At 47.4% G+C, this 14,743-nt stretch overlaps 1 protein-coding gene across 2 annotated transcripts in view; it reads left to right on the top strand.

The window, feature by feature from the left end:
- The first annotated feature begins 1,987 nt into the window (after positions 1–1,987).
- The window catches only part of LOC119457948 (protein sine oculis-like), a 64,689-nt gene continuing 51,933 nt past the window's right edge, over positions 1,988–14,743 (top strand). The window contains exons 1-2 of one of the 2 annotated variants that reach the window (XM_037719723.2): positions 1,988–3,928; positions 11,635–11,691. In XM_037719723.2, the coding sequence (XP_037575651.1) occupies positions 3,480–3,928; positions 11,635–11,691 (506 nt within the window). In that variant the 5' untranslated portion in view covers positions 1,988–3,479. The remainder of the gene's footprint in view (positions 3,929–11,634; positions 11,692–14,743) is intronic. The other variant, XM_049670578.1, reaches the window with a different exon arrangement.

The raw sequence follows: 14,743 nt of genomic DNA, 5'->3' as shown, positions 1-14,743 counted from the left end.
ATTAAACGGCTTTTCGACATCTGCGTCTTTCTTCATAACAAAGTCAATTGATTATCTGCTTGTGCGGTCCTGTGTGTAAGCTACTCGGCAAGACAGCACCAAGCAGTCACGGTTCAACAAACTCCGGGAGTATTCGCTTCGGGTGCTTCGCTTTAAAGAAGAGAGAGAGAGAAAAAAAAGAACGCTCAGGAAACATAGCACATCAAGAACAACACGCACACAATTAAGTGACGGGCCAGATTTTAATGCCTCTTATAAACAGTGCCAAAGCTTCGAAACACTACAAAGAAAAAGGATGGAATTCGGACAATATTCGCACCGCTTCATTCCACAAAACTATGCATATAGCTACAGAACCAAAGACAGTGGGCAAATTATCCTCCCACTGCAGGACAGCAAACCTTGAAAGAGAGGCCTTCAGAAAGCTGAGAGAAGCCTTCCGATTTTACGCGCGCGTAAACAAGAACTGTAAAGAGAGACAATAGAGCGATGGCTTTGACGAAACGTTGCCTGCACGTTGAATGGGAGAACACGTCTTTTTTTTTTTTTTTTGATCTGCCGCTGTCTCTATTGCCGGCGAACGTCGATGTTAAATTCTTAATGAATTCTTACGCAAGTGCGCGTTAATAATTATTTACAATGAAGCGTGCCCATCTCTCTACAAGTGCGGTGTATTCTAATTATATGCAGCATGCATGTACTCGCTATCTCGTATGCGCTACAATTTGTTTATTAAGTTTGTTTAACAATGGCTGGGTGTTAGACCAGCGTATTCCGAGGATGGCAGTTCTGGATGGTTAATGGCAGTTCTGATATATGTGGTGAGTTTGACGCTGTGAGAGTAGTACGCAGATACCGCCCCTGCTTGAGACGGGACGTATTTGCTACCGAGCAAAAGCGTATTCTAGTACAGGCGGGCTTTTCGGATGAAGACGTGCATTTTCCAACGTTCTGGGTGACTTAGGTCCGGAATCATGTAAAACATTATATTTCAATTCACTTCTTTTCCGTGCTTCGCCGATGGTCCTTGAGGTGATTCGCCTACGCTATCACCGATATTGGCCGGACATGAGCGGCTGATGATAACAAGGAAACAGAATATAACCGAGTCAAATGAATCGTTACATTATACCGCTGCGGAATCAGTACTCTAAGAAAAAAATGCCCTTACGCTGGAACTGTTTTTAAGAGTAGGATACAGGAAATCGGCCCGTCGGACATTATTTTTGGTCGAAGGCGGTTGGCCAATGACAAAAATTACTTCACGAAAGCTTCACGAATCCGGCCTCCGATGCGAAACCCAGAGCAGAAGAAAAAGAAAGAGGGTAAAAAAAAAAGTACATACAACGAAAGGTGTAGGAAACGTACATGTAGTAGAAACTTCGATGGCGATTGTACACATTTTACGAGAATCGTAGCGCTTCATTAAAGCAATAGCAAGAAAAGAAAAGTTCGTCATGAGACGTTGAAGGGAATAATAAACGAGTAACATCAAGCACTACACCAAGTCTGTACACATACATCGGGAGCGAGCGGCAGCTCTACCAAGGGCATCGGTGCTTTGGCACAGCCAAGCGATCAACACGAGGCTTTCACGACCAAAACTGCCTTCACGGGCCCCCCATCACCACCCCACCGACGTCAGACCGTACGTCTTTTTTCAGCCACCACTGAAAAGAAGGAAACCAAAAATAAAGCGGGGAAATAACCGAAAGGCTCTTTGTAGAAAGAACGGAGAGCGGGGTACCGCGATTTCTCGCTTGTTGGCCGCCGAGAAATGTTTCCTCCTTTCCCTCCAGTGACGACGAATCCACCCTTCTCACTCTCTTTCGCGTCGACGCTCTCTCATTGGTGCGATGCCCAATGGAGGTACCGCCCACCGAAACTCGGCGGCAACCAATGAGAGGCGTCCGTCGGAGAAGACGTCCTCCCAGCGTAGCTTTCCGCCCTGTGGCGCTTTGTTTTTATTCTCTCGACGGGGCTTCCCCACCAGGCTCGAGCGTGGCGATAGCTGTCCCGTGAAGGGCCAGAAACTTCAGTCGGTGACGCCGGGCGTTGGTGTTGTCGGCGAAGCTATTGCATCGAGAAAGCCCCGGATACCAGGGACCGTCGTGTTAGCCGCTATGTTTCTGTGGAAACTGTGTCTCGCGCAACGACTTCGCTAAACTACTCGAACGTCCCAAAGGCCGAGGACGACGTGATCTGCCACCTGTGAGTGTTTGTGGTGCTGCTGCTTGATTGGCACTTCTGAAACTGCAACGCTGTCCGATTTCCTGTGCGTGTGTGTGCCAATCGTTCGACACGTTTGAGAGTCGAAGGGTTGCTACGTTTCGAGTAAGTGGAACGTGTGAGCGAGTTTTCAACATAGTGCCTTTCTGCTTAACCTCTTTGGAAAGGCCGACGTTCCGCGTGTGAATCTCACATCACTGCAACAACACTCCCTCTTTTTGAGCACAAGGACACAACAGAAGGCTATAAGCGTGTGGCTTCTCAGCAGTCGTCGATCAGTCGTCACGTGTGACCAAGGAGCAAACAAAGAAGCAAGTCCCATTAGAATCAGTGAAGCATGAAAGTTGCATTGAAAGCTGAATACTTCAACTCGAAGGGTTCACCTGAACTTCAAGTGTCTAATATTGAGTTGCAATGCTCGAAATTGAAGATTGAGGTGCTGGCCGACGAATAGTACGTGTTTGCCTAAGCTGAACTGCTTCCGCAGCTTTATTTGACGTAGTCAACATTGGTTCAACGCAGAGGCGATTCTTTTGGGCTACATGAAGTGCCCCAAGGTAACGGAAACCTTGACGTTATTTCGTTTAGAGGGTCTGGTCGCTGGCGGGGACCGATACATCCCGAGCGAAGTTCCGATTTGAGGTACTCCTCTAAAAATAATTGCCAACGGGTTCAGTGCGACTAGTGAGAATCTGATGCTCATTGCAGAAATACGTGATCCGTGACGTTAACTGCACTAACGAGCTTACGAAAGAGCCTGGAAGGTCAATTCCATGCGCAGCATGCAGTGCTTTAGTGCAATTTTAGTTAGTAATTGACACCCCAGTTCTCTCACGTGATTAGACACGTGGACGTTCATCTCTCCCTCATCCTGGGAAGCCAGTTGTGCACCTTGGATCACTCGCAGGCAAAGCAACACCATCCTACGCGTCGTCTCTGTTGCAAGCTTTACATTCCAAGGGAGTAAATAAAGGGCACTGAAGAACTACCGGGCAGTCGTCACGCTTGGTTCTATCTTTTGTGAATTATACGAACGCCACTTGGCCGACTAAGGTTAGTGTGCCACAAGCGAAGGCCGCTGGAGACCTGTTCGTTTACTTAGCTATTCATGGCATTTCACGTTTCTCCGCGACATGACAAGAAACATTAGAGCCGGTGGTCCTAACATCGGCAGAATAGCTGCAGGCCACTGAGCAATCCTTGTCTTCGTCGGAGGCCGCGCTTCCGCCCCATCCGGCCTTTCGCCCATCATGGCGACTTCGGCCCTGAGCAGTACCAGCGGCGGTGGTACGGACTCGTCCGGAGACAGCTGCCGGTACCGGTCCTCCTCGTCTCCCGCTCCGCTGGACCTGAACCGCGACGAGCACGGGGGGTCGGCCGGTGGTTCGCATTCCATGCTGCTGGACCACCACGGCGGGACGACGTCCGTGTACGGGGCCAGTCGGCGCGACGACTTGATGGACGACGATGAGGACGACGAGGACGAGGAAGAGGACTCGTCGCTCCCGGACGTCGTCGGTCACCACCACCACTCGTCACCCCAGAGTCACCCGCATCATCACCACCACCACCTGCTGAGGCGAGGCGGACACGAGCTCATCAACGGCGTCTCGCACCACGCTGAGCTCGTGGCGGCGGCAGGGCAACACGACTCGGTGTCCCGTGTTGTGCTCCCATCGTTGGATCCGGACTCAATATGGTTAGTGTCGATTTCCTTTTTTTTTAATCGTTTGACAAGAGTGTGCCGTCTTTAAGCGAACGGATGAATCCCGACCCATGTACGGGTAATATATCTTTTCTACCTGCATACCGCGTCTGTATTATGGGCGGAGTCACTGCTCTAATTCAATTACACTGAGGGCGTAGGTTTCTGTTGCGTCTATCTTTGTGGAGACGACCTCGCGTGGACAAAAAAAACGTGGACGCGGAATGTAGGCGGGTGCTGTACATCTGCCATTGAAGGGGGATATAAAAAATAAACGCCTCAGAATACTTGCCATTGAAGAGGAACAGCAGATTCGGTTCTCCGATGTGCCCCTTCTCTACACGGACAGTGTTTCAGAATGACCTCCCTTTCCTTGTGGGTGTGGCGTTTCTTGACTAAACAAAGTTTCTGAGTCATGTATGGCGCGAATGGTAGGACAAGGAAATGCAAAGCGTTCCGAGTCACCATATACGTAATGGCGTATCCGGACACAGAGAAGCAGTGCATTGCTAGTAAATAGGATGGCGTTTATAAGCCTCATTAAAGGTAACATGCATTGCCCTGCATCGGAAAGAAATGCTTCCCTCATCTGTGCCTGTGTCACTCGTCGCTATTGGAGCAGAATGAATACTGTATCGCGCCTCTACGTCACGCAGTTGTTTTATATGATCTGTCGCGTACACATCACAGCACACTTGTGAGTGGAACAATGCTACAGCATAACCCCCAAGGCTACAGTCGACCTCTTCACAATCATCGCACTCACTCAAACAGTACTGCGTATCACGAAAGGGTTGGATACAGTGTCAAGGTATGCATATAGCATACATGAATCTTCAATTGAGCTCCGTCATTTCAAGTATTTCCACCCTCCCACGCTCTCATAAACACATTGTGATGGGTAATTATCCCGAATAGCTTTGTCGAGAAGTTTAATGTACAAAACAGAACAACAACAATAACAACAAAAAACCTATAACGGTAACTGCTATACCATTGAGAATGTTGCCAGTTTCATTGGTTGAAATGGATAGGTACACATAAGAAGAAAGCCATTCATAGCGGCTTGGTGTGCAAATTGTCACCTTCTGTCGCACGTCGTGAAGCTTTAGATATTTGCCTCCACCCAGAAGCGAAATAGAGTATACGAAAGCAAATGCTTGTCTGTTTTCCCGTGATACATCAGTTAACCCTACGTATCAACAGCCTCATGCAAATCCTCCGCAGCGTGACTAATTGGATTATCGTCCACTTACCCCCCACGAGACCTGGAAGAATCTCTGTACCTCACATTGCTTCTAATGTACACCTTACTGAAAAAAAAAATCTATGGGGGCACCTAAGGATTTCTTATGATGTGTAACTGCGAGATCATTACTTGTTGCTGAGGGTGTCGCTGAGTTTAGCGTCGCGGCGAAATGTTGCTGTATTTAGCACTGCTGCGTCATGTTTCCGAGTGCAACGTTGCTGCTTATGATGTCGCAACAACGCAAGGCGACAAACCGGCCCTATTGCAATCCCTCAGCTGAGCTTTAGTTGCGGAGTTCTCATTAAAGTACTTTTTCACGCACACTGCGTTCAGTGCTCTTTCTCGATGGCAACACTTTTCAGCACGATGACACCCCTCTGCCGAGCGACGACAGTACTTTTCCGAGCAGCACCATGGTGTTGACACTGCATTTCTTCGTCGGGTTCGTAGGCGAACTCCACCTCATACTCTGGGGGGATGTCGTAGTCGTCGTCCGACGGGTACCTGAAGCGCACTGCATCTCATTCGTCGTCGTCGTCGTCGTCCATGGGCTCCGGCGACTGCGTCTGCAGGTTCAAGTTGATCGACAGTAGCATGACCTTGTGATCGTAGTATTATGTCGATGCGCATACTTTACTTCGTGTACTGTGCGTGGCATGTTCTCAAACACCAAGTCGATTCCGGTGCCTCACAAAGTGTTCATTGCATCTACTGGAGAGGCGAGTCTTAAGTTGAGATCGGCACACATCGCGCTGTATGAACATTGGCGTTGAACGTGCGTACTGATTGAAGCTTCCATATACGACGAGCACGGACGTGCCGCAGCGTAGAGCCGAAGAAAGATTCCTGTACACGAACGCTGCCGCGTCCGTTTGAGACAGATTTGGAGCCACGTACGCAGCGCACAATCACGAGTCCCGTTTCGGCGATCTGCACAGCTCACATCCCTTCGTCCTGCTAATTCCAGGGGCTTTACGTCCTGCTCCTATCGTGCTCAATCTAGTGAATCACCCGCGAGGCAGAGCTCAACCACGTGCACAGCCTCGAAGATGTTCATCACTGTCGCCTGTTGCTACGTCGGCCCAATCTTGATATAAATCCTCACACGATACGACATGCAATACCACCTAAATGTGAAGATGCGCCTTTTGACATGCTCCTATACTAATGGCGTTGCACAGTTATTGGAAAACTCGCATGTATAGATTGGAATGCAGAACCAATTGTATGTTCGAGTCACATTTCATTCGGATGATTTCACAACTGAAAGACTTTTATGATCAGAGGGACTCCCAACCAGACTGGCATCCATTGTTGACGCAGTGTAACCCTTTGCCTCCCTTTTAGAGAACTGTTTACGGTAATAATTGCACTGTGAAGTGTTTTTTTTGTGCCTGTAGACGCGGCTATGACTGTTTTGGCCGTTATGAAGATATCTTACGAATGTACGTTTTATATTCGTAATAAATACCATGAAAAAAAAAAGCAACGGTGGCGCAGTGGTTAGCGCGCTCGGCTACGAAACAGTGGCGGTGGGGCAGAGGATCGAAACCTCTTTCCGGCCATTTTTCTTAATGCGAAACCATTATATGGCCCATGGATAGGAAAATCCGGCGGCATGGCTGGAGATGGTACATAAAGTCACGTGGTCGCAGAGACGGGGGCGCGCCGGTGTCCGGTCTATATATAGCACCACGCGTCGCGGCGCTGCCAGTCGGTTTGGTGAGTTAATTCTATTGTGCGCTCCGCGGTGGACGAACCTTCGACTTCTCAGTCAGTAGCTGCGCCTGGCTCCTTTGCACGTCCAAGCAACCCGCCGGGGTGGCTCAGTGAGCTAAGGCGCTGCGCTGCTGAGCACGAGGTAGCGGGATCGAATCCCGGCCGCGGCGGCCGCATTTCGATGGAGGCGAAATGAAATAACGCCCGTGTGCTTGCGTTGTAGTGCACGTTAAAGAACCCCAGGTGGTAAAAATTAATCTGGAGCCCTCCACTACGGCGTGCCTCATAATCAGAACTGGTTTTGGAGCGTAAAACCCCACAAAGAAGAAGAAGAAGAATGCACGTCCAAGCGAGTACGCGAACGAGGCCATCGCAATGCTTTGGCAATCATCCACGTAGGGATGATTGTAGCCTACGTAGGACAGAACGCGCCACCCAAGAACACATTCTATGGGAATGCGCACATGTACAAGATAAAAATGCAGCCTCCTCAGAACAGCTTGGCGCGCGGTGGAAAGCCCCGCTGATCAGCTCATATCTGCAAGACCAACTGTGGGCCATCCAGCGAGCTCGAGAGGCGGCTGGGAGACAGGGTCTCTCTACCGCCCCTGGCGTGGCCTAGGCCCAGGCCTCAATCCGCTGTTTTCAATAAAGCTGTTTGACTCACTCACTCATTCATCCCCATTACATTAAGTGGAGAAATCGAGCCAAAATAATGTTGCCGGCCAAGATTTCCAGCAGCGGAGTAAATCGACGATATCTGACTGAAATTTGATACAGTAGTGTCGGTGACTTCCAGGAGCTAATTTTTTAAGCCGTTTAATGTTGATTGTGGCAGTTTTCATGTTGAAAGATGAAAAAAAAAGCAAAAAAACCTGTGTATAAAGTTTACAACTACGTAACCCAGCTATAGAAAAAGATATCGCAATTAGGTTAACTGCACCTAATAAAAAATCTAAAGTGGACAAAATAGATGTATTATACACCGCTTTGAAATATACCGCTAACTTGTTATAAGGGCACTTGCAAGACTCTCGTAAGCATTCTAACAACTTCACGTAAACTGCAAAGTCATATATCAAGTTTGTCCATTTCGGATGATGCAGCAGGTTCAGTTTACAGAAATGCGATGTCTGTTTTCGTGTAGAGTTACCGATTTGTAAAACTTCGTTCTTAAATGTTCTTATGCATACGAGATTTCGAGGATTCTCGGAAATAATCCAAGCCTAAATCAAAGTGCTGCTTCCTGTAGTTTATAGAATTTAACCCTTTCTATTAAATGCAACAAATTTCATTCAAAGCGGTCCAGTGTTTGTCTAATGAATGCATCTCTGCGTTTTATTTGTATTTGACTAGAGAGGTCGGAGTTGTCCCCGAACTAAAGCTTCCTCTTAAAGGAATCGAATCATTTCGAAATTCTTGTATGACCCGCTATGTTGTCGAGGTCATTGGACGGCAAAAAAAAAAAAGGCTATGAACAAGAGAAACATAAGAACAGAACTAAAGAAACCCGTCAAAGTAAAATTATACAACATGCATTTTTTAGGCTTCTTATAGGTGACGCAGGAATATGCGTACAATTTTCGAATCCCTATATTGATGCGTAAAATTTTCAACGCAGTGCAGAAATATACTACAAGTACTCATGTGTGTCTATAACTAATACGTTTCAGCGCTGTTAGAAAAGTGAATGTGTCAGTGTACCATTGTGAGATATTGATGTATTTACAGGCTTATTTATTTCATTATACTTTCATTATATTTAGGCTGGAAGCACGTCCTTCCCGCAACTGAATTTCACTTGCATTTATATGTTGCCTAAGTTGGCACGAGAAATGCAAAAACGCGTCTGCAGTGCTCGATAAAGAACCAAGGTGGTCGAAAGTAACTCCGTAGCCTTCCACTAACCGCCTCCCTCATAACTCAAGTGTGCAGTTTCGCAACTGTAAACACCTCACAAATTAAGACGCTAGCGAAAGGGGAGGTTGGAATTCACCATAAATTAGCGTCAGCAAGGAATGTTCGGAAGCTAAGGACCCTGCGACGAGCCTTGGAACGAAAAGAAGAAGAAGACAGGAGTCACGTTAAGGTAGAGAAAGATAGCGGTGAGTATCAGAGAGCGAACAGCGGTAGCCAATATTGTAGTTGAGCATAAAGGGGCACTAAAAAGAAAGATTATCATAGCTGCGTTAGTAAATTACCCTTCTAGGATAACAAAAAACAAGGCTCTCTTGCCGCAAGAAGACGCTTGGTGAGCTGGAAAAAGGCTTAAAAAAGTAAATACCGGTGGCGACGCCGTCTTCAAGTTCCCGCACTAGCTCGCCGTGACAGGTGGATTTTGACGCCGTCTGCTCAAGCCCAATAAAACTTTCATCCGTAAGAATGGACTATACATTGTATTCTAAAAGAGCCAAAGACATGAACTTGAGATGCTTTGAGAACGTTTACTTAGCCACAATGGACCCAAATTCGAAAGAACAATACCTTGAACTCCGTGAAGTCACAGTGACGTACCGGCCCTGGGATTTCGGCGCGAAATTCGAACGTCACTTTCTTTTCTACATAATCAACCTCGTTATCGCGTAGCCTACGAAACTGGACTTGTTCAAGAATACTTTACCCATCCAGACTGATCCAGTGTTCCTGTTTAGTGTAGGAAAAGTAAGCACGTGTTACACGTTTGTAAAACGTGATGGCGAAAGCCTGCCAGCTGAGGCAGAAGACGACGACATACGCGCGAGCAGGGCCACGAGCGCGGGAGGCATTATGGGAACGCTGGCATGATCAGCAGCATCGGAGCCACCTGTGGAAAAAGACGACGAATGCTGTGAGCAGTGGCACGAGCGCGTCTCTGTGACCACGTGGCGTGTGCAATCAGGCACGCACTAGGCCCACCTTTAGTAAGCCACAACCGTGGAACAGCCATTGGCTTTGGGGAGCGTGCTCGTCTCGCACCACGACGGCACGGGTTCGGTTCCCAGCCAGACCGAAATTCAACAAATTTTCTTTTCAAAGTCACTAATTCACTTTGTGTATAGGAACCTCCGTGACAAATGTGACGTCAATCCGAGCATTCTTAGACGCGTTTTTACTCTTTGCGGCGTCGGCCGTTTATCGTCATGGCACAGTTTCGCCAAGGTCACCGCAAAGTCAAGGCCAACATAGACACCTAAAGCTTTCGCCGTAATAAATGGAGTTGAGCAGGTCATTATTAGAGTAACAGAAGGGGTACCAAGGAATTGCAGACGCAGCCGAGGACGACATAGGATTGGGTCGTCAGCTCGAACTAGGAAATATGCAGGCATACGGTGGACTTGCCTGACAAAAGGCAGGGATAATTGGATACTACCCGGGAGAATATTTCTTCCTTCATTGCACATAAGTTATAGGCTGATGATGATAACGATAAGGCAGCGTGAAGCTGTAAAGTGGATGTCAGCTTTCCCTATATATCAAGGAACATCCTGCACCCTTGTCGACGCATAAATCCTCTAATTGATTACCCTATACCTGGTTAAATGTATAGTACAAATTGAGAGAGAAAGAAACGGAAATTGAAGGAGGTTAACGAGATTGCACCTGGTTTGCTACCCTACACATGGGGAGGGGGAAGATAAAACGGAAGTGATAAAAGGTTCGCTGGCATTTGCAATAGAGCTTGCGCACATCAATAGAGCAATACGAAGGTGGTTGCACCATCCGGTCGTTTTCAAAGATGTACAGCAAGGCTTTCCTGTCTGTGCGAGCGAAGGCCAACTCCAAGGTGCTATATCGTTGATCTCTTTCGTAATGGTATGTCGTCCAATCAGCAACAAAAAGTACAGAGATGAACGCAGTAATAGTAACTCCCAAAGGTTACAAATATAGCGCCGGAAATTTATTAGCATTAGAAGTCATCATCATCGTCAGCCTATATTTATGTCCACTGCAGGACGAAGGCCTCTCCCTGAGATCTGCAATTACCCCTGCCTTGCGCCAGCTGATTCCAACTTGCGCCTGCGAATTTCCTGACTTCATCAACCCACCTAGTTTTCTGTCCTAGACTGAGCTTCCCTTCTCTTGGTATCTATTCTGTAACTCTAATGGTCCTCCGGTTATCCATCCTACGCATTACATGGTCTGCCCAGCTCCATTTTTTCCGTTTAATGTGAACTAGAATATCGGCTATCCCCGTTTGTTCTCCACCACACCACTCTCTTCCTGTCTCTTAACGTTAGGCCTAACTTTTTTCGTTCCATCGCTCTTTGTGCGGTCCTTAACTTATTCTCGAGCTTCTTTGTTAACCTCCAAGTTTCTGCCCCATGTGTTCGCACCGGTAGAATGCAATGATTGTACACTTTTCTTTTCAACGACAATGGTAAGCCCCCTAGTTAGGATTTGGCAATGCCTGCCGTATGCACTCCAACCCAATGTTATTCTTCCGTAAATTTCTTTCTTATGATCAGGGTGCCCTGTGAGTAATTGACCTAAATAAACGTACTCCTTTACAGACTCTAGAGGCTGACTGGCGATCCTGAATTCTTGTTCTCTTGCTAGGTTATTTAACATTATCTTGGACTTCTGCATATTAATCTTTAACCCCACTCTTACACTTTCTCAGTTTAAGTCCTGAATATTTGCTGTAATTCGCCCCCATTGTTGCTAAATAGGACAATGTAATTAATCAAAATATTAAAGTACTACTGCTTCCACAAAGGTTCGTGTTCTCAATGATGTGTCCTTTACTGTGCAGGAGACCAGACATCCAGACAAGCATCGGACACCAGACTTGCTCCTGGTCAAAGCTAGAGTGAGTAGCAAGAAACTTGCGGAAATGTTTCTTTGCTACACCGTGCATAATGTCAGATATAAAGAGAAAAATTCATCAAAACACGGGGAAGTTAACCAGAGGTATGATACGAGTGGAAGTTACAAATGCTAACAATCAGACATTCATCGTGCGTGCACCATGCGTTTAACGAAGTTATGAGCTACAGCAAGAACACGTCGGGAACACGGAATTCACGTTGGCAAACGGGTCATATGCATAAGTTGGTAACCTTGTCACGCAGATCAAGTCAGGGTGCGCCAACGTACTTGGGTAGAAATTCTGCCTCTTTACTGCTATAGCAACTAAATGGACACACTCCAGGCAAATTTTCTCCGTGGCCGTGATGTTCCGAATATATATATATATATATATATATATATATATATATATATATATCGTCATCGTGTTAATTAAGAAAGAGTTAATTAAGGCACTCGAACCCGCGACCTCTGATGGGTGTCGAACCCTCGAGCTTATGTGGGAGTCGAACCCAACACCTGTGGCGTTAAGGTGAAGGTAATTAAGGCACAGTTAATTATTATTGAGTTAAGTCACTCGGACCCACGACATTTGTTGTTAATTAGGGCGAGGTTAATTAAGGTGAGTTAATTAAGGTAGCGTCAATTAAGGCACTCGAACCCGTGACCTTTGGTCGGAAAAAAACAAGAAGTAACAACGCATTCTAATGAGAATGCCAAATAATTTAATGAATGTCTCTACAGCGCGCAGGCTTTCGCCTTCACCCTCTTTGCGTATGCTAAAGTGACTATCAGTTTTTGCGATAGCAATTATATGGACACCCCAGGCGCATTTCTGGCGTCGCCGTCGTCGTCGCCGTGAGGTTCCGTATAAAGTCCAAGGGCGATAAAATCGTCGCCACGCGCCGTATGTTGTATTGCGCGAGTGAAAGCGTGCGAAGGTGAGCCGGCGATCGCGGCTCAATCAAGGTATATGTAAATTGATAACGAAGCTTCCATAGGAGCCCACATGTCAAGAAAATGGCGACGTGTGACAACCGTCGCCATCTGTGTGTCGTGGGGACAACTTCTGTAAATAAAAAAATAAGAAAGAACGACGGTGTCACACCCGGAAATGGAATTCACGTCGAGATCTTATAATGCTTGGCGCGAATGTTTGAATTTCTTTATCGGCCAGTATGTCGACCGCTACGCGAGCAGTTATTTTGTAGCGTGAGCTACACTGGCCGAGGTTGAGCAGTTTCGCGTGGCCCTGAAGAGCCGTGCTACGCATGCGCGAGGAGCAGTGACGTCACACGGTGCCCGGCTGGCGCAACGCGCGTTTGCGCTGGGCGTTTGCCAGTGTGGTATAGCCATGGAGAAGGAGAGCGAAATTGCTGCTCAGTGGCGCAGAAGAGCGGAGAAGCTTAACTAATCGGATGCCGAAGTAGTTGCCTGGCAATTAGCGGTTGAGCGTAGGAAGAACGAACAGGAAGAAGGCTAAACGCGGTGCGCAGACACCGGAGCAAAGGGAGGAACGTCTAGCAAAGCGGCGTCGCCAGGAGGCTGAGCGACGTGCCCGACCATCTCAACAGCAGCAACAACAAGACGCCGTCGATGACGTCAAGGCTCGCCGATTGACTGACTATACGGTGAAACTTAGCGAAAGCGCCAGTGCCACTCGGATCTTCGAGACGGACTTCGTAAGCAATCTGTTTGGATATGTGTGCGACGTGTGTGAAAGACTGTGGCACATGAAAGACTTGACTCCGGTAAGTAGTGCCGCACATGCGTGAAACGTTGAGTTTAGCGGCGCCGCCTGAGTGGGCTGAAACCGTGGCGCGGGTTGGTACAACGTGCAAGAACTTTCTCGTTAAGCAGAATATTCTACTCTTTAGCGTTACCAATGGGTATCGTTACCCATTGGTATCGTTACCATTGGTACATGCCACCAGGTATACCGGTTCTGAACGATGTGGCTGGCTTAGCTCACGCTACGTATATCCTGGCATAGCCGAGCTAAGTCACTGATAGTTTTTCTTGCGAGGCTGAGACGAGCTTGCGACTCACCTCATCTGAAGCGCCAGCGTCTCATTAAGCGATAGGAGTGGCGTATGTCTTAATGTGAGCATAATTAGGCTGTTATTGACGGCAATTGCTCCAGTAGGTTCCTTAGGAAAGTGAGCGAATAGGATGGAAATAAATTACACGGCGACAGAGGTTTCAAGAGCAACTTCACTTTTATTCGTCTATAATAATGCAACCAACACACTTGACCAAACAAAACTTATGTTTCAATGCATGAAAAGCACTAGAGTCAGCACAGTCGTAACATATGCGAAACCAGTTCACAGAATCATTCGAAATTCCGTGCGACATCATGTCTTAATATCCAGCAGACAACATACAGCGCATTATCATTTAGGCAAAATTCGACTCACTCACTTTTCGGCCTGTAGGGCACTCAGAGCCTGTGTTACGGAGAAAGAACGAACATAGCGCGACGTTTCTTCGCGGAGCGCCCGCGGCCGCTCCGGCTCATAGCCGCATATCCCTGGCTCATAACCGCATACCCAATGCGGGTATGCGCGACACGTGATTTTATTATCGTTATTCGTGACGTAAATGACGAGCGTGTGATGTTATTGATTTCATGACCTATCAGTCATGTTAGTCATACATTCGTACACTTCCATGCCAATTTTGTTATATACCAAGAGTACGAGACCCGAGATTTCGACAGGTTTTCGAAGGGTTTTAGCGTGACACCACCACCACCACCACCGACACTTGTGAGGCAATACAAGCTGCGCTTGAAAAAATTAGCAGTGACTTAGCTCGGCTATGCCAGGATATACGTAGCGTGAGCTAAGTCGGCCACATCGTTCAGAACCGGTAGACCTGGTGGCATGTACCAATGGCGGGTAACGATACCCATTGGTAACGCTAATGAGTGGAATCTTCTGCTTAACGAGAAAGTTCTTGCACGTTGTACAAACCCGCGCCACGGTTTCACCACACTCAGGCGGCGCCGCTAAACTCAACGTTTCACGCATGGCACTACTTACCGGAGT

The sequence above is a fragment of the Dermacentor silvarum genome, chromosome 7, assembly GCF_013339745.2.
Source record: "Dermacentor silvarum isolate Dsil-2018 chromosome 7, BIME_Dsil_1.4, whole genome shotgun sequence".
In the NCBI taxonomy this organism is placed as follows: domain Eukaryota; kingdom Metazoa; phylum Arthropoda; class Arachnida; order Ixodida; family Ixodidae; genus Dermacentor; species Dermacentor silvarum.
This window is presented reverse-complemented; position numbering and strand designations above follow the sequence as displayed.